The 19,570-nt window shown below is 38.5% G+C and overlaps 1 protein-coding gene across 1 annotated transcript in view; it reads right to left on the minus strand.

The window, feature by feature from the left end:
• RALGAPA2 (Ral GTPase activating protein catalytic subunit alpha 2) overlaps nt 1-19,570 on the minus strand; it is a 313,050-nt gene that overhangs the window by 150,793 nt on the left and 142,687 nt on the right. Inside the window, exon 24 of the mRNA XM_069495868.1 lies at nt 7,345-7,473. Within this exon, the coding sequence (XP_069351969.1) occupies nt 7,345-7,473 (129 nt within the window). The remainder of the gene's footprint in view (nt 1-7,344; nt 7,474-19,570) is intronic.

The raw sequence follows: 19,570 nt of genomic DNA on the forward strand, positions 1-19,570 counted from the left end.
TGGATTTGGCCTGAGGCCATCCAACTCCTGGTCCACACTGGACCTATATTGTTAGGCACTGGAGGTATAACATGAAAGAGAGAGATGGGCACATTGCATGTGGGGTCAGGGAGGAGAGACACAATTCGCTGAAGCACATGCTATGAGAGCAACCTACTGTGGATCCCATGGGAGCCCAGTCCTTCATTTTTTACCTAGCTTGGTTCTCATAAGCACACAGGTAAATAAAAGACGATGTAAAACACACAGAGAGAGATTCTATGGGATGAGGCAGTCATTAGTTCTGCTCAGGATGGTTTGGAAACACTACAACACACTGCTGCTAAGGGCCACAGGGTAGAAGTCAGGCAGGCTGGTGGTGAGTGAGGGAGCGAGGTGAGGGGGCAACAGGCACATTGCAGGCAGCAGAGGGACGCAGGGCACCCATGGAATTTTAAGAGGTCCCACTTGCACAGAGCCCAGAGAACATGAGAGTGCACATGGGGACTGGGGGAGCAACAGCTAAAGGAGTTTGAGAAAGGCATCCAGGCTGCCTGGGAAGGGACCCACAGGCCACAAGGCTCAGTTCTCATTTCATTTTGCCTGAGGAGTGATGCTGTGACCCCCAACTCCAGCAGGAGTACAAATGGATACCATCCGGGCAAGAAGAGTATCAAGCACTCACTGAACCAAGACCGATGACAGTTCATAATGCAGCAATGACATCAGGGATGAAGGTACTATATCTTTAATGTTTTAGTTCATTTTTAAAATACAAACCTTTAAAACTACTACAGCAAAATGTTAAGCTTTGCCAAAGTTGGGCCGTGAGTACACAGTTTTTGGTACGTGACTTCCATAACGCAAACCCAATGGTCATCATCCAGGCCTTATCTCGTCTGACCTGCAGAGGCATTTCATGCAGTGGCGCCTGGCAACACTTTAATCATGGGGCCTCTGGGACATCTTTCTTAGTTCCCAAGGAGCCCTGACAGTCTCCTTTGCTGGAACTTCCCATTTCCTCAGGACCTAAACTTTAGGATGCTGACTGCAGTTCTTTGTCCTCTTCCCTCTTAGATCTGCACTTACTCCCACAGGATATCCAGACCCGTAGATTGGAATGCCTCCTACATACTGCCAGTTCCCGACACTAGTCCAGACTCCCTTCCTGATCTCCAGATCTGTAGATTGACTGCTTGTTTGATATCACCGTTCAGGGTCAGGAAGACATCACACACTGACAAGCCCCACCTTACCAGAGAGTTCTGTAATCTTGTGGAACAGAGCCCCACCTCCTCTCCTGTCCTCTTATCTACTGCTTTTACTTTTATTTTTATGTTAAGAAAATCTTTAAACAAAAAAGTATGGAGAATATATAACCATACACCCAACATCTAGATTCAGGATTTTACCATTCTTGCCTTACCTAGCCCCTTTTTATTTTCTCACTTCAATATTTAAAAGTCACTTAAATTAATGTAAACTCAAGACATCATGTCATTTCACCTGTGTTCTCCAGCATCCCTGCTTCATGATTTTTTTTTGCATCCATCACTTCCTGACACATTATACATTTGTTTAATGCTTGTCTCCCCCACAGGGACAGAGAGTTTGATGGTCTTCATCACTTCTCCACCCCCAGTGGATACTCCATAAATATTGCCTTGAGATAAAGGATGCCTGCTGCTGTCCTCATTTACTGGGTGAACACTGCTCACCTCTGAGGTTTCAGCTTCAGCATCACTCCTTCCAGCAAGACTTTTCTGACGTGTGTCTTCCCTTCCACCTCTCACCAAGCAGACTTAACTATTCCTACACTGATGGCTCTCTGGGTCCCGGATATGACTCTACTGTGGCTGCTAGAAACTTATTTGCAAATATTAACACTTAGTTTACACATCTGATTCCCTGAAGATAGGGACCCTGTCATACTTATCCAGGCCAGGTCCTGGCACATAGTAGGTGCACGGTAAATGTTTCCCAAAGGGATTTTGCTTTATCTTTCCTCACTAACTTCTGCCCTTTATCCAGCAAACAGTCCTGATTTACACTTTGCTAAGGTTGATTCTTTTCCCTAAGCAGCCCTGAACTATTTTGTAGTGTGTGAGCCTGGCTTGCACCGTGGAATTTTAGATTGAATGCTAGACTGTGTAACAAATGGATAGAAAAATTAGATCTTAAATAAAGAGTTGTTATAGCTTTATTCAAAGAATGTAAGTCTAGATAATTTTTTTCCCTAAGTACTGAGTTTATGGCAAGCCCCAATTTGCAGACAAGGAAAATGAGTGACGCCCACAATGTTTATATATATTTGCACAAGGATAACTAGTACAAGGGAATGTTGGAACTAAACCCAGGACTGGCTCTATGGAGCTTTGGGGTCAAGAATGGAAAGGAAATTCCAGGCAAAGGGAGAGAAGGTGGAGGGTATACAGTGACCTGCTGTGGTAGGTGACCTGTGCAGGAAGGAGAGGCTGCAGAGCCAGGTGACAGGCTCTATTCATCCCTTCCTCCCAAACCCTACAGGCCCTGCTACAGAATCCAAGCTTTTACTAAAGTAAATGGACAAATGACACCAGTTCCAACTGGTGGGGCTACCAAGCTCACTGTATACTCCAGAAGCTCAGGCTGGTAATGGGTATAAAGGATGGCTTCAGGAGTGAGGGTGAGACTTGGATTAGAGATCTTGGAGACCACTGCAATAGGTGTAGTGAAAACATGACAAAGGTCCCTAGTGAGGCAGTGGCAGTGGGGGGGCGGGGAGGGGGAAGTGGAGAGAAAGGTGAAGACTATGATCCCAAGGACTTGATGTCTGATTAGATGTGGGGCATGAAGGAAGCATGTAAAGTCACTTCTGTGCGAAGGGCTAAGGTGACAAAACACTGTGGTGACACTCACAGAGAGCAGAAAGGAGAAAGAAGAGGTTCTAAGATAAGCTGTGCTCTGCTTGGTGGGGGGATGAATTCGATGCATCTTGTGACACCTAGAGGCAAGTGGCTGAAAGGGTTGGAGGCAGTGGTCCCCAAAGTGTATTCCACCAGGGCCACAGGGAATGTTAAAGGGAAAAAGACTTCAGAGAAAATGAAGTTGCAGAAACTTTTGGTCAAGCACAGTCAAACAGGAGCCTTTAACATGTTAACGCACCATAAATTTCCAAGTGAGGAAGTGTATCGCCTAAAATTATTTGACCATGACCCTGGCTTTCTTCCTTTCCTTTCCCCCAGAGTATCTTGGAGGATTAGTGTTCTGAAGACTTTCCTAAATGCTTGTCTTGAGGTTAGGAAAGAAAAGTCTGGGATAATAATTTGGAAGCCTTTTGTGTTCAGAGGAACTGAATACATGCCATCTCTGTGAGTATACAGAGGGAAAAGAAATGAAGACAGGGGTCAGAGCCCTGAGGATGAAGGGACAGACAACAGGAAGAATGTTATTACCAGCCCACAGAAGTCCTCTTTGTGCCCCTCCCATGATATCCTCCCCTCCCCAAAGCAACTCCATTCTGCTTTATGGCACTACAGACTGGTTTTGTCTTTTTTCAATTATATAAATGAAATTAGAGTATATGTTCTTTTGTGTCTGACTTCTTTCATTCATTATGTTACGCAATTGATCCTTATTATATTTTTATTGTATATAATAGTCCATCTTATGTACACACCAATTTATCTGTTCTGTGGTTGAGGACATTTGGATGGGCTCTAGATTTTGGCTGTTACAAATAATGTTACTACGCACTTGCTTCTACCCATCTTTTGGTGTCTTTTGTATGCATTTCTCTGCTGCCCCCCACCTTCCCCCGCTCTTTCTCCCTCCCTCTCAGTGCTTCAGTGGGGCTGACCTACAAAGCAGGGGTACTTCAAACTTATAATTAACTAGTGTTAACAGAAAATTTTGACTGAGCAGGTATGCTCTATCCAAACACCTCTTACCACTTCCCCTACAATTTTAAACTTCAGTTTAAACAAGAAAGTGCTGTAATTCAAAAAGTTATGGTTCTTTTACGTAACTTTTATATTCACATTCTCATTTTCTCATATTCTAAAAAACTCTTTCTCTTTTTAAAAAACTCATATTTTCTTTTTAAAAAACTCATATTTTCTTTTTAAAAAACATTTTGGAAGGCTACTTTTTTCCAGCTTTATTGAAATATAATTGACAAATAAAAATTGTATATATTTAAGGCGTACAACAATTTGATATATATACACACACACACACACACACACACACATTGTGGAATGATTACCACAATCAAGCTAATTAACATATCCATCACCCCACATAGTTCCTTTTTTATATATGTGTGGTGGGAACATTAAAATCTATTCCCTTAGCAAATTTCAAGTTTACAATACAGTAGTATAACTATAGACATCATGCTGTACATGACGTCTCCAAAATTTCTTCATCCTGCATAACTGAAACTTTGTACCCTTTCACCAATATTGCCCCATTACACCCCCACCCCTGCAACCACCATTCCACTCTCTAGTTCTAGGAGTTGGACTCTTTTAGGTTCTACCTATAAGTGACGTGATGCAGTATTTTGTCATTCTGAGCTTGACTTAGTTCACTTAGCATAATGGCCTCCAGGTCCATCCATGTTGTCTCAAAAGACAGGATTTCCTTCTTTTTAAGGCTGAATAATATTCCATTGGAGATATATACCACATTTTCTTTATCTATTCATCATAGACACTTAAGTTGTTTCCGTATCTCAGCTATTGTAAACAGTGCTGCACTGAACATGGCAGAGCAGACATCTCTTAGACATATTGATTTCCATTCCTTTGGATATGAACCCAGAAATGGGATTGCTGGAACTTATGGTAGTTCTGTTTTTTAACTTTTTGAGAAACCTCCATACTGATTTTCATAATGGCCGTACCAATTTACACTGCCACCAACAGTGTACTAGGGTTCTGTTTCCTCCACATCCTCACCAGTACTTGTTATCTTTTGTCTTTTTGATCATAATCATTCTAACAGCTAGCTGTGAGGTGTCTGTCTCATTGTGATTTTAATTTGGATTTCCCTGGTGACTAATGATCTTGAGCATTTTTTCATATACTGCAGTCCCCTTATTCTAAGGGGATACTTCCAAGATACTCTCCCCACCCCCATAGATGCCTGAAACTGTGCATGGTACCAAACGGTATTTATGCTATATTTTTTCCCTTTACATACATACCTATGATAGTTAATTTATAAATTAGACACAGTAAGAGATTGATAACAATAACTAATAATAAAATAGAACAATCATAATAATATACCAGCATCACTGCTCTTGTGCTTTGGAGCCATTGTTAAGTAAAATAAAGGTGACTTGAACACAAGCACTGTGATACCACAACAGTCAAACTGATAACAGATATGGCTACTAAGTATAATAAGTGACTAACGGGTGAGTAGCATACACAGCATGGATATGTTGGACAAAGAAATGATTCATGTCCTGGGCAGGCTAGGGTGGAACAGATAAAGATTTCATCATGCTACTCAGAATGGTATGCAATTTAAAACTCTGAATGGTTTATCCTCTGGAATTTCCACTTAATATTTTTGGACCACTGTTGATCACAGGTAACTGAAACCTAGGCATGCAAAACTGAGGATAAGGTAGGCTACTGTACCTGTTGGGCAATGTGCATCTGGAAGGCTATTTTCATAGCTCATCTAGCCAAAAGATAATTTTCACAGAGAATGATCTCTATGTGTGATACTATCTCTAGAAGGGACTCCAGCCTTTTTACAGGAAATATTCCTGTAATGAATATTACAGCATGTAATGAAAATTTCAATAAAGAAGTACGATTTTCCTTCCTATATCTTATAATTTTTTTCAATGTTGATTTGAATGGTTAAAAATATATTTGAGGTTGTTTGAAACTGATTATCCTAAAATCTTTTTTAGAAATAATGAAGTATGAAAAGTTGTCATAGTCTTTATCAAAAAAAATTGAACAAATTCAACATTTTTCTTTTCTTTCTTTCGTTTTTTTTTTTTTTTTTTTTGAGACAGAGTCTCGCTTTGTTGCCTGGGCTAGAGTGAGTGCCGTGGCATCAGCCTAGCTCACAGCAACCTCAAACTCCTTGGCTTAAGCGATCCTACTGCCTCAGCCTCCCGAGTAGCTGGGACTACAGGCATGCGACACCATGTCCAGCTAATTTTTTTCTATGTATATTTTTAGTTGGCCAGGTAATTTCTTTCTATTTTTAGTAGAGACGGGGTCTCTCTCTTGCTCAGGCTGGTCTCGAACTCCTGAGCTCAAACGATCCACCTGCCTCGGCCTCCCAGAGTGCTAGGATTACAGGCGTGAGCCACTGTGCCCAGCCAACATTTTTCTTTTCTTTTACCTTTTCTTCTGTTTTGCTCCTGTCTCTTTTCCCTTCTCTTTCCTTTCAAATTTATCCTTATAAGAAAAAGTTAGTGTGTAAAAATATCAGCCTGAAATACCAGCTATACAAAGTATTTAAAAAAACAATTTAATTTAAAACCTAGGCCTTGAAGTTTAAATTTACCCTGCATAGAAGAAGAAGAGTGAAAAAGTAACCATGTAGCAAACAAAATTTATGTTGTTGGATAGTCGTATTGACTTCAGTATCAATCCCTAGCAAATAGTAAAGCTAATTTTATTTACATTATTTGAAGGGGCAAAAGTGACTCTGAACAGATAACAGCTATACAGAGCACAAATGGGAAAGATCCTTTAAATTTAAATGTAGATGAGTATTCTCTCCAAAGGCATTAAGATATTACCTTAATAGTAGAGGCAAATGTAAGGAGTGAAAATAAATTCTTTTTGTAGTCCTTAATGCTCATTTAGTCCACTTGCTTCTAATTTTTTAGTACAAGAATTTCTGCCAGAGTTTTCTGTCATGTTATTATGAAAATATATATTCATTTTGGTTACAATTTTAGTGTTCTAACATTTTAAGAAAATATTCTCTATGAGACTTATAACAACCAAGACTTAATTTAAAAACAAAAACCAAATCTTCCTGTTAACGTACACTTAAAATTCTCTCTTTACTTCCAACATTTATGTCTGTACCACCATTTACTGGAAAATGCTAATAAGATTCTAAGAGACAAGTCCTGCTTCTGACTGTGTAAATGTGCTGAAATATTAGTGAGGATATGATTTCTCACACTTTGGCCTTTTGATGAAACGCCTTTCCAATACCAGTGTGTCATCTCATCCTACAATTTCACACATCAGCTGCCAGGGTATCTACCCTGAGAGCCCAGTTTCACATTGCACTAATGAGTCAACACCTGTTAAGAGTGGAGAAATCTGAACCTTGTTAGCGATTGTGAAGCCTCCTGGGAGCCTGGAAGCTGAGCATTGTCATACTCACCGTCAACATGTCTGTACTGAGGACCCTGGCAGAGGCCGTGATGAAGTCCCCCACCAGCATTGAGAAGCCAGGCAAACCCAGGGAGAAAAAGCGAGGTGGACAGTGTCTTATAATGGTATTTAAGATATCCTAAAAAGGAAGATAAGAAATCATAATTATAATTTTTAAGAACAAAATTCCAAACTAGTCAGTTTTTTGTGCATACATAGGACTACTGTATAATAATCCAAGAGAATACAGATCACAGAAATTTTCCAGTGAAAGAGGTATTGGGAGCTGAGTTACTGTAAGAGTTATTGTACCCATTTTACAGGTAAGAGAATGGAGACACCAAACTGTAAGATGACTTATCTAAAATCTATATCATGGCTTTGGGACTATACATTTCTTCTGTCTTCCACCTAAATGTGGACTCCTTGGACAAGCTACAGGAATGATGAGGTAGATATATAAATAAAACCTCTAAACACCTATCACTAAAGCAAAGAATGTATTGTTTTTAGCTTTCCATTTTCAAACGCTAAAGCACACTGATGTAAGTTAAAAAGCTTAAAGTAGGTAAAGAGATGGAAATTTTCACTCTTTGGGTAATTTTATGTGCTAAGAAATGGGAATATACCAAGTGCTGATGTAATGTTGTAATTAATGATATGCTAAGGTCAGGGTGTTAGTGTGGCTCTGAGTACAACTGTGATCTCAAGGAACAAATACAAAGTGCAGCAGTAACCTTTTGCACAGTATGCAGCATAAAGAGCATCATCTGCCCCAGACACCTTGAGTCCCTGTATCTGTAATGGCCTCTCGTTGGTGGCTGGATGGCCCCTCACCCCTCAGCTCTGTTCTCAGGCAGTTACCCCATTCTTGCCTGTGGCAGATCAGGGGTCCACCACTAAATAGCATTCGTGATATCCAAGGCCAGGACACAACTCTGAAGCCATCTGTGCAAGTGTGTGTGTGTGTGTGTGTGTGTGTGTGTCTATACAAGGGAGATCAGTAAGAAAACCACAAATATTTATGTAGATTTTGGCCATGCACATTAATCAAACATACTGAAGTACAGTCATATGTAGCTTAACAACAAAGATACATTCTGAGAAATGCATTGTTAGGTGATTTTGTCATCTTGTGAACGTCACAGTGTATTTACACAAACCTAGATGGTACAGCCTACTACACACCTAGGCTATATGGTATAGCCTACTGTGCTTACACTACAAATCTCTACAGAAGGTTATTATACTGAATACTGTAGGCAATTGTAACACAATGGTAAGTATTTGTGTGTTTAAACACAAATACTTCCTAGACCTAGGAAAGGTATGGTAAAAATACGGTGCTATAATCTTACGTTACGAAACCATCATTGTATATGTGGTCCCTCATTAACTGATACGTCACTAGGCAGTGCAAAACTATACTGTAGTTAAGCGGCTTGTAGTTATACAACCTATAGTTAGTCTCAGTATATGAGTAAGAAGCAAAATACAAAAAAATCCTAGTTTCGTTTCTTAGATTTCAGTGTGGATACTTGAAAAATTCTTTAAAATAATCTAGATTTAATTCAATTAAATTAGAGCAAAGTAGTAATTTAACATGATAAATTTTAACATGTTAAGTTCTTCATAATAAAAATAACCTCATTTAACAACTTATCTTCTTAAAAGCGAATCTGTATGTGTTCACAAAACATTTTTTCCTAAGACATTTTTTCTCTTTCACAGTGGACTCATTTAATTTCTACTAATCTCATTATTTATATCCTTAAAATGACGATATAATGCTTAATCCATTAACTCACACATGGTAAATAGTTTAGCAAGTACTAATTTAAAGTTTTAGCATTTCAACAGACTTTTCCTGATATCAAAAACAAACATATAGATACATAGATACATAGATAGATAAATAAAAGGAAGGAAGAAAGGAAAGAAAAACCTGAACCATGCTTCTTCTAGGTTAATGTTTAAACCTGCTTTAATCACGTCCTCTGATACACTTTAGGGTCCGTATCAGCCAAGGCAAACATTCTAAGGGGCCGAGCAGATGGATGCTGCAGTTCAGAAAGTGTGTGGTAAACTCATGCTCCAAGAGTGGAACAAAAGATCCACCTTTTTCATAATTAAGCCTCTGATTAATGCCCTGGGCTCCTCACCACACACCTGTAATTACTCACAGAGGTACGTATTGTGCTGGGCCTTGTCTCGGAATATCAGGCATCAAGCTATCCGGCAGCAGATGGAAGCACATTTCTGTTGACATATGTTGCAATGAAAGGATTTGTGCAAACCTGGCTAGCAAGGTAGCAGAATGCCATGCATTTGAAGATTAATAATGCAAACAAGCATGATGTTAACTTTGTTATGTTTGTGTTAATTCCATCTGTTGAGATGAGGAACTAAACCCTGAAGCCTGTGGGTTTTAAAAATCTTTAGCACATACTTAAATCAGCCATTTTCACCACTGGAATTTGGAGGTTTTACTTTAAAAATGCTTTTCTAGGATAAGTTTATGGGAATTACGAACTAAATCATTTAACAAGCTAAAGCCAGAATTTGTAAATGAATCCATTTTGCTTCATAAGATTCATATGTATAAAGGCAATGATCTGTAAAATGGGGCATTCAGAAAAAAATTATTAAGTTGCTATTGACGCTAAAGACAGCAACTATGCATGGAGCTGAGATAAAGTCACATGGCTCCCCCACCCTCTGGACCTCAGCCAGTCACTTCAACAGAACCTGTTTCTATGGGCAAGAAGATTGGAAAGAGAGGGCAAAATAACAGATGGCTAGCCTGCCCTACCCTGCCACCCACGTAAGACAGCACCCTGAGGAGACGCAGGGCTTGTGCCGTAGTTGCCAAAGACGGCACTGGGGTTGGGTTAATGTGGGGGTTAAAGAGGGAACTATATGACCAGTGAGCCAAATTATGGCCATATGCCTGCTTATTTTGCTTCTCCACACTGAAACGGAACAACCCAAAGATCATACCTTTGTGATAACATTTTAAAATTAGGAATAACCATAGGGTACTCAAAAGAGAGCAGCTGCATATTCTCAATAGAGAAACATCCACAAAGTGCTCCACTCATTTCTAACTCATAGAGTCCTTCTTTCACCTTCCCCTCAATACATTAATATCACATCTATAACTGGAATCTTCGAAAAAATAAAATAAAAATCTTGAGACTGAAACTCTCTTCACAGCATCCAGGGCTTTATATATACATAGGACAGGACGGTGCTTTCCAGACATCAATCATTCGTGTACAACCCTCATGCCTTTTGCCATGTCCATGTCCAAAGTGAACATTATTTGCTTAGTAGGTTTTTCAAAGTGACTCACTTTTTTTTAACTTAAAATTATTTTGGAAAACCAGTACCTTTTGTCATAAATAGAAAATAACCCTGAACTGAATACAATGACAGTAAAGCAGTACTACTGGATTTTTGCTAAAAATATTACCGTCTTGATGGAGATGATGAGTCTGAGATTGGCTCTCCTTGTTAAAAGGGGCAGTTTGCAACGCCTGGGTGGTGTGAGAGAAGTTCTTCTCCCAACTCCGGCTGGCCTACCTGAGAGTGTCACAAGGACTGGCAGAGACCAGGAAAGGGGCCATCCTTCCCACCAAGTGATTCAATGCTATTCAGTGCTGCCTCTGCTGAGACCGCTAATGAAAAACACCCCTGCACTCAAACTCTGGTGTCTTGGGAAGAACATTAGAACAGGGGCCATGAGGCCTGGGTTCAAAGCCTTGTGTATGTGACTGGGTGCAATCATGTCATACCTAGAGCCTCACATGTTTCTTCCCTAAAAATGGGATGATACCTCCTTAAAGAGTTATATCTAATGGGATAGTAGATGTGAACACATATGCCTTTGTAAACTGAAAAGGGCCATACAGAAGTAAGTAGAATAGAGAGTAAAAAAATTGTTTTGCAAAAAGGGAAGGACTCTAAATTTAGCATTTCATTTTGTAGAATGTACTTTATAGATTTAGTTTTTATAAATCAGTGAACTATTATTTTGCTGATCTACAGAAAAAATATTTTAAACTTTTCAAAGGTAGCACAAACAAGCTTCTTGGATCACATATTATCCCAGACATTTAAAAGCTCTAGAAATTAGTGCTTTCAAATAACATCCTTAACAAAGCATTATAGCAATTAGCATTACTGTATCTAATTTATTGGGCAAATAATAGATGAAAAACAGAAAAATGATCATTTTAGATTTTCTAGGTTTCATTCTTCTAAGGAGTTCTAGAATTTACCACAAATTAGTCCTATAGCAAGAATTAGCTTCTTTCCTACACTCTGAACAGACTAAACAATAAACTAAACAATAACCTCAACAATAAATGGAATCTAAAACAGAATTAAGTTTATTCTTGAAACTGAATGGTCTGAAGCATAGACAAAACTCTTTTACATGTTTTTGTTCAAAGAAAATAAAATTCATCCTGTAAAATGTTACTGGGAACAGGCCACCAAACTAGTATTTTTTTTCTTTTTTTGGTTAAAGGTCCACATGCATGCTATATATTGAGTGTGAAAAGCTAGACTATAAGATGATAATTGTGAATTTGCAGCTTATCAAAAGATTCAGGTTTATGAGAAAGTAACTGGTGAGAACATCTGTCTCTTATCATTGATCTTGCAAAAAATCAGGTAATTCAAATAGAGGTGTGTTGTTTCCTCTCCTCCAAAGCACAGTTCTATAAACACAAACCGTATTCAGCCTGGTAAATGAATCGCTTTAATTGAATGCTATGTACACAGTGACTGGAAAAACCATAAGTGATAACAAAAACATATGGTGATGGCAACAGAAATTGGTTTATTCATTTTGCATAGTGTTGTTTCTTTAGTTCCCTTATAATTGACCTTTAGAGCGATAAATGTGTAAAATAATTTTGTTTATTATAGCTCCAAACCTTCCAACAATTATACAAAATGAAAATTTAAAAGGAAGGATTCATTCTGGAAGCATTTCCATTGTTTACATAACTGCACAGCTATAATTTAGTGCTCGTGTTGTTATGGAAAATAAAAAAAGGGCGATTACAAGCCATTTCAATTCAAAATATTACACAGTGGTGTCAAAATGGAGGAAAATGTTCCCTTCAAAGCAGTTTAAAATGGATTAACCCTATAAACAAAAACATTTCAATATAGTACTCCATGAAATACAAATGTTCAAAAAGTAGCCATCCTTCAAACCATATTAGAAATGTTGCAACTGTACTTTCATACCAATTACATATATATTATTCACTTAATATTTGCTCACGGCCCAGCAGATGATGGTTGTAACACAATAGCTGGCCATCTGTCTCCCTGCCTTTCCTTAGCGGACTTGCGCCTGCTTCTCAAGAGCAAACAGAGCCGGTTATTCCACCTAAAGTCACTCAGGCCCTCCATGAGGCCAAACAGAATCACCAAGAAATAAAATCTGTGTATGCAAATTACTCAACTCCTCATTTAACTTTTTACTTTAAGAAAACTAAAATGCTACACAGTTAGATGACTTCATTACTCTTTTTCAGAGAAGATGCCTATCTTTTATCTAGGAAATTTTATAGGAAGCTCTTTTATATTTGGTAAAAAGAGGAATGTTGGAATCTGGTTATCCCAGTCATCTCGTTAATAAAAAGATATGATTCGTTACACACTTGGATAATAAATCATAAAAAAATTTAAATGCAGAGAAATACACTTAACACTAAACCTGGATATAATTTAAACGTTAACAATGAAAACGGCAGCCATGATCATGCAGTACCCTGAGGACAAATTTGTAAATATTATTTGTCCCATATAGTCTAGTGGTTAGGAAAATATATGTATATTATTTATTGCCCGACTGCTAAACTTGGGAAATGCTGAATAACAAGAAATTTCCAGAAGACCAGCTCTGAAGCAGTCTCAAAGTTCCAAGGCCTGGTCTCCTCACTTCTGCTAGTATGTCTTTGCTGCTTCAGCTCTGGGCACAAGAATGTCCATTACAAGCTACTACTTGGCCTCGTGATAAAAAAAAAAAAAAAAAAATAAAGCCTTTATCAATATGGCCCTTAAAAAAAGCACAGCTTAGTCTGGCACCAGTACTGCACTTCCGAAAAAGTCACTGGGAATAAAAAAATAGCAGGGCAAAGTTGAAAACTACTTTCAAGATCTGGGTCACATAACATGTAGTATGCACTTTACATTATTTGTTAAAATGGCTAATTTGGTGCGATCTGTTTGGGAAAAAAAGCAGAGATTTTTACAAGTGCTGGATAAAATGTGACTTCTTTGGGTGTAACTATGTTACCCAGGCCAGGAGAAATATGACAGGACAGAGTAATTGGGTTCTGAGCCTGGAGAATCAAAATCGCCTAGAGCATCTCACTACAAAAACTGTTATGGAGAAGACACTGAGTTTCCTTGACAGCAGCGTGCAAAGGAGAAAGGGGGTGAGAAACACAAAACAAACTTCTGCTGGCCACGGGAGATATTCTAACCATTTGCACAGTATCGGGATTTCAGCAGTGACAGAACAAGCAGGCAGGTGGCAGAGAAAGTTGCTGCAATGCTCAGACCCAAAAGGAGAGCCTTGAATACTTTTTATGATTGCTTATCTGTGAAGAAAAACTCATCTGGCCTTTAAACAGATGAAGACTGTCTGACTGTTCTGCTTCAGGAAATGTCGGATATAGATTTATCTACTGATTTTAGAAACACTGTATATGGATTTTATTTTACACTGGAATTGATAAGTCACCAGGCTGTTTATTTTTGGTTTTTGTAACAGCTTTGAGATATATTCATATATAACAAAATTTACCCTTTCAAATTTACAATTTAGTAGTTTTTAGTATATTCGCAGAATTGTGCAACCATCACCACTATCTAATTTGAGAACATTTTTATTACCCCCTAATGAAACCCTATATCCATTAGCAGCCACTCCTCATTTCCCCTACACCCAGTACCTGGAAACCACTAGTCTACCTTCTGTCTCCATGGATTTGCCTACTCTGGGCACTTCGGCATACGGAGTCTGACAATATGTGGTGTTTTATATCTGGTTTCTTTAACTTAACATAATGCTTTCAAGGTTCGCCCACGTTGCAGCAATGTAGTAATACTTTATTCCTTTTATGCCTGAATATACTCTACTGTACTGATAGGCCACATCTGAGTTGTTTTCACCTTTTGATGATCGTGAATAGAGTTGCTATGGAATTTTGTATACAAGTTTTCATTTGAATTGTCTGTTGTCAATTCCTTGGGTTTGTTACCCAATAGTGGAATTGCTGGTTCTATATTCATTCTATGTTTAAATTTTGAGGAACTGCTAAACTGTTTTCCACAGTAACTATGCCATTTTACATTTTCTGCAGCAATGCAGAAGGGTTCCAATTTCTCTACCTCCTCATCAACAATTGTTATGTTTTGTTTTTAAAAATTATTATTATAGTTATTCTAGTAAGTGTGAAGCGGTATCTTATGGTTTTGATTTGCATTTATCTGGTGCATAACGATGTGAGGTTTTGGGGGGTTTTTTGGTTTTTTTTTTTTTGAGACAGTCTCACTCGTTACCCAGGCTAGAGTGCTGTGGCATCAGCCTCACTCACAGCAACCTCAAACTCCTGGGCTCAAGCAATCCTTCTGCCTCAACCTCCCGAGTAGCTGGGACTACAGGTATGTGCTACCATGCCCAGCTAATTTTTTCTATAGATTTTTAGTTGTCCAGCTAATTTCTTTCTATTCTTTTTAGTAGAAATGGGGTCTCGCTCTTGCTCAGGCTGGTCTCGAACGCCTGAGCTCGAACGATCTGCCCGCCTTGGTCTCCCAGAGTGCCAGAATTATAGGCGTGAGCCACCCCGCGCCTATAATGATGTTGAGTACTTTTTCATATTCTTGTTGGCCACTTTTATATCTTCTTTGGAGAAATTTAAGTCTATTTATGTCCTTCCACCATTTTTTATTTGGGCTGTTGTCTTTTTGCTGTTGAGTTGTAAGACTCCTTTATATATTATGGGCACTAGACCCTTATCAGATATATAATTTACAAATATTTTGTGGGTCATCTTTTCACCTGCTTGATAGTGTCCTTTGAAGCACAAAAAACTTTAATTCTGATGAAGGACAATTTATCCATTTTTTTCTTTTGCCATTTGTGTTTTTGGTGTCATATCTAAGAATCAATTGTCAAATCCAAGGTCATGAAGATTTATCTCTTTAAGAGTTTTATAATTTTAGCTCTTATATTTAGATCTTTGATCCATTTTGAGTTAATTTTTGTACAATATATGATGCTAGGTAGGGATCTAACTTCATCCTTTTCCATGTGGATATCCAATTGTCCCAGCACTCCTTGTTGAAAAGACCGTTTTTTCCCTACTGAATGTCTTTGTACCCTTGTCAAAATTCAGTTGACTACAGGTATATGGGTTTATTTCTGGACTCTCAATTCTATTCCATTGATCTATATGTCTAACTTTTTACCAGTACACACTGTTTTGATTACTCTTACAAAAGTAAGTTTTGAAATAGGAAACTGGTAGCTCTCTAACTTTGTTCTTCTTTTTCAAGATTGTTTTGGCTATTCAGGATTCCCTGCCATTCCATGTGAATTTTAGGATCAGCTTTTCCATTTCTTCATAAGGTTATTGGGATTTTGATAGGAATGTGTTGAATCTGTGTATCAGTTTGGGGAGTATTGTAATCTTAACAACATTAAGTTTTCTGATTCAGGAATATGAAATATTTTTCCATTTATTTAGGTAGTTTTTAATTTCTGACAGCAAAATTTTTAATTTTCAGTATACACATCTTGTGCCTCCTTGGTTAAATTTATTCGTAAGTATTTTATTCTTTTTGATGCTATTGTAATTGTCCATTGCTGTTGTGTAGAAATAAACATTGATTTTTGTATATTGATCCTATATCCTGCAAATTTATAGAATTCATTGATTAGTTCTATTAGGTTTTTTTTTTTTTAAGTGTGTGTGTGTATTTCTTAGGGATTTCCAAATACAAGTTCATATTATTAGTAAATATATATAACTTTCCTTTTACTTTCCAGTTTGGATGACTTTTATTTCATTTTCCTACCTAACTGCCCTGGTTAGAATCTCCAGTACACTGTTGAATAGAAGTGGTGTTGCCTTGTTCCTGATTTTAGGGAGAACATCAGAGTTTAAAATGAAAGTTCCTTCTATTTCATTGGTGGGAAGAAAGTCAGAGCCTATGATGTGGCATATAAATCCCCAGAGCAACCTTTTCTGAAAATATTTTTAGAGTAGCAAATTAGTGCTTTCTGCAAGGATGTTCAGGGTACCGTGAGATCGGAGCCTCCAAGAAAGAACTTACTCTCCACCACATCAGTCAGGTCATTCCCTCTGCCCCAAGTCCCCAGCTACATGAACAAACATAAAGCTCCCTTTCTCTGATCAACACAACACCCTGCTTGCAGCCCGTAGATCACGAGGGCTGCTGACTTTCACACTGCTTCCCACGATGGGCATGTTACAGCTCACAGAGGACACTGACAGGGAGATGGCAGACCCATTATGAAACTCTGGCACATTTATTTATATTTCCATAAGATGAGGAAAACTGTTGGGAGGGTCATGGAGAGAAATGACTTACCAGCTGCACCAACAGTGCCTCGAAGATGCTGTGGCCTGACTGTGTAATGACTGTCTTAGTCGTGACCCTGATAAGCCTCAAATCTACAACATTACAGTTTGTACAACAGGCTGGCTTAATGAGGTTGATGCAGATGCTCAAGAGCAGTTATTAAATCCTGCAAATGAGGGATTCAACAAGTTGTTGCCAGTAAGTGACAACAGTGGGAGCAACTTGGCTGCATCAGACTCACGTATGTGCTCTCTGAGCACGGGACACTGATGCAGCCCTCAGAAAGAAGACCAGACCTGATGGCCAAAGCTGAGGGACAAGTCCACACAGACAGGCATTTGTACATCACCAAGGAAGTTACTAGGGGCTGGGGAGAAGGGAGGGGTAGTGTAGGAGGATACCAAAAATCTGCTTTTTCCGTGGTAACCCGCTGCTTATTTCAGAAAAGGCTAAACTGAATCAAGTCTCTCTGCTTGTCTTCTCCACCCTCCCCTCTATAGCTTTACGATGTTCTCTAGCAGAAGCTGAAACAAAGAGTCACTGCCATCACAGATAACAGGATGGGTAAAAATGCACTTCCAAAGCATAATCATGTAAGTAATATCATTAAGGTGGGAATTGCCGAAATGAGTAAAATACACACACACATAATAAATATAGGTACTACAGAGACAGGCAGCTACACTGTTTCCAAGTTTATTATTCATCCTGTCTTAGGAATGCATCAGCTAGAAATATATACTTCTCAGAATATTAAAATTAAATTCTTAGATGAAATCATAGACTCAGCAGTCAGGTGCTGCCTGATGCCACGGCTGCAAGGGTGCAGTGAAGATTTAATCAACACTGTCAATGATGCCAAACAAAATAATCATCTCATTCTAATGCTGGAATCCAGATTGGAACCCAATTGAGCACTTGTGTTACTCTAGAAGGAAGTAGAGAAATTCAGTAGGGAAAATATACCTTACTGAATTTGGGTAACAAGGGTATTTAATTTGTTCCTTTGGAACCACAAAAACTTAGAAAAGAAAAAAATCTAAGAGATCATCATTCAATCTTTTCATTTTATAGACATGGAGAAGGAGATCAATCATGGCCAGAACTGCAGTTAGCAGCAAGGTTTAAACACAAGCCCAGCATGCTCCTCTTCCTTCCAGGAAGAGAAATGTTAATTCAGGGTCAGCGAAGCACCATTTGACATTTGAGAACATCGGCCCTCATATTTAGAGGACAGCACTATTTGAGGGTGTGACTTAGCTCTGAAATATGAATGCTTCTTTGATCTCATTTATTTTGCCTGATAATCATTTAAAAATACAAATAATACTTTTTAAAGCTATACTTTCAAATGAAGTCAATAAGTGATTGCTGCAGCTCAAAAATGTGCTTCCAAAATATACGCATAACTTCTACTGTCAAAAAATATTATCAGATGAGGGAACTGGCTCATAAAATGCTATCTTCAAAATAAAAACAGGTCTCCCACCAAAGCATTCTTCTTAGGAAACTGCATTGGGGGAAGAGGCAGTAAGGGAGAATGCATTAGAAAGATCCCATGGAAAACAAACCAGGAAGTTTACCAGGATTCCAGCAACAAATCAAGATTCCTATTTTTCCCTCAAAATGAACACTAAAGAACACATACCAGTTGTAGCTTCTGTAGCTTCAACTTTGCTGAAAAAAAACTTAAGCCTTCCAGTGCCATCAAAGACTAGTGTTCCATGCATTTAAACAGGTTTCTTTCTCATATGTTGAAATCAGGACACCTGGCTCTCAGGTTTAGGTGAAACTGAGCCTACTTTATGGCACTGGGTTTTACAGGACTGTTTCCCAGCCTAGTACCAAGAATAAAGAGGAAAAACTATTTCTGTTAGAGCTTCCCATGTCTTCTGGTGTGTTCCTACATCAGAAAAGAAAAATTTTAGACTATGATTATTCATTCTAGGACAACATAAAATGCAGGCTTTGTATTTTGTTTTCTTATATATAAAATTATTCTACCTGCACAGAGCAGTAAAACTGAGGCTCTCCACATTTTTCTGTTCTGTTAAAAAAAAAAAAAAAAAAATTGTGGTCATACAATTCAGGAGGGTACGGATCATCCCACCAATGTGGGTGGCAGCCTGGATGAGTTACACAGAGCAGTCACAACAGGTAACATTTTCAGTTTCTGATGGAGCAAGAGAATTGCAACTCCCCCTACTTTCCTCCCACCTTTTTTTATAATTTAATTTGTGTTTGGACAAAGAGCTCTAAAGAATGGCTAAAATTTGAGAGAAAAATCCCAAAGAAAGCCAGCCTTATCAACCTACTTCAAAAGAAACCCCAAGCCAGGTCCACTAACAAAGCAGCAACAGCCACAAACCCAAGAGTTCACCTCCCCAGCCTATCCTACGATGGAGAGCCCATCATATATGAATCCCACCACAGCAAGAAGGGAAAAGGTAACCATCTAGAATAATCAATTGACCTCTAAAGGTTCAACAAATGGTTCACTGCTTCAAATTCTAAGAATACCTGTTTAACATTTAGGTCTTTAATTTACATATAATTAAATTCATTTGGAGGGCTTAAAAAGTACTTTCTGGTTTTTT

The sequence above is a fragment of the Eulemur rufifrons genome, chromosome 20, assembly GCF_041146395.1.
Source record: "Eulemur rufifrons isolate Redbay chromosome 20, OSU_ERuf_1, whole genome shotgun sequence".
NCBI classification, from domain to species: domain Eukaryota; kingdom Metazoa; phylum Chordata; class Mammalia; order Primates; family Lemuridae; genus Eulemur; species Eulemur rufifrons.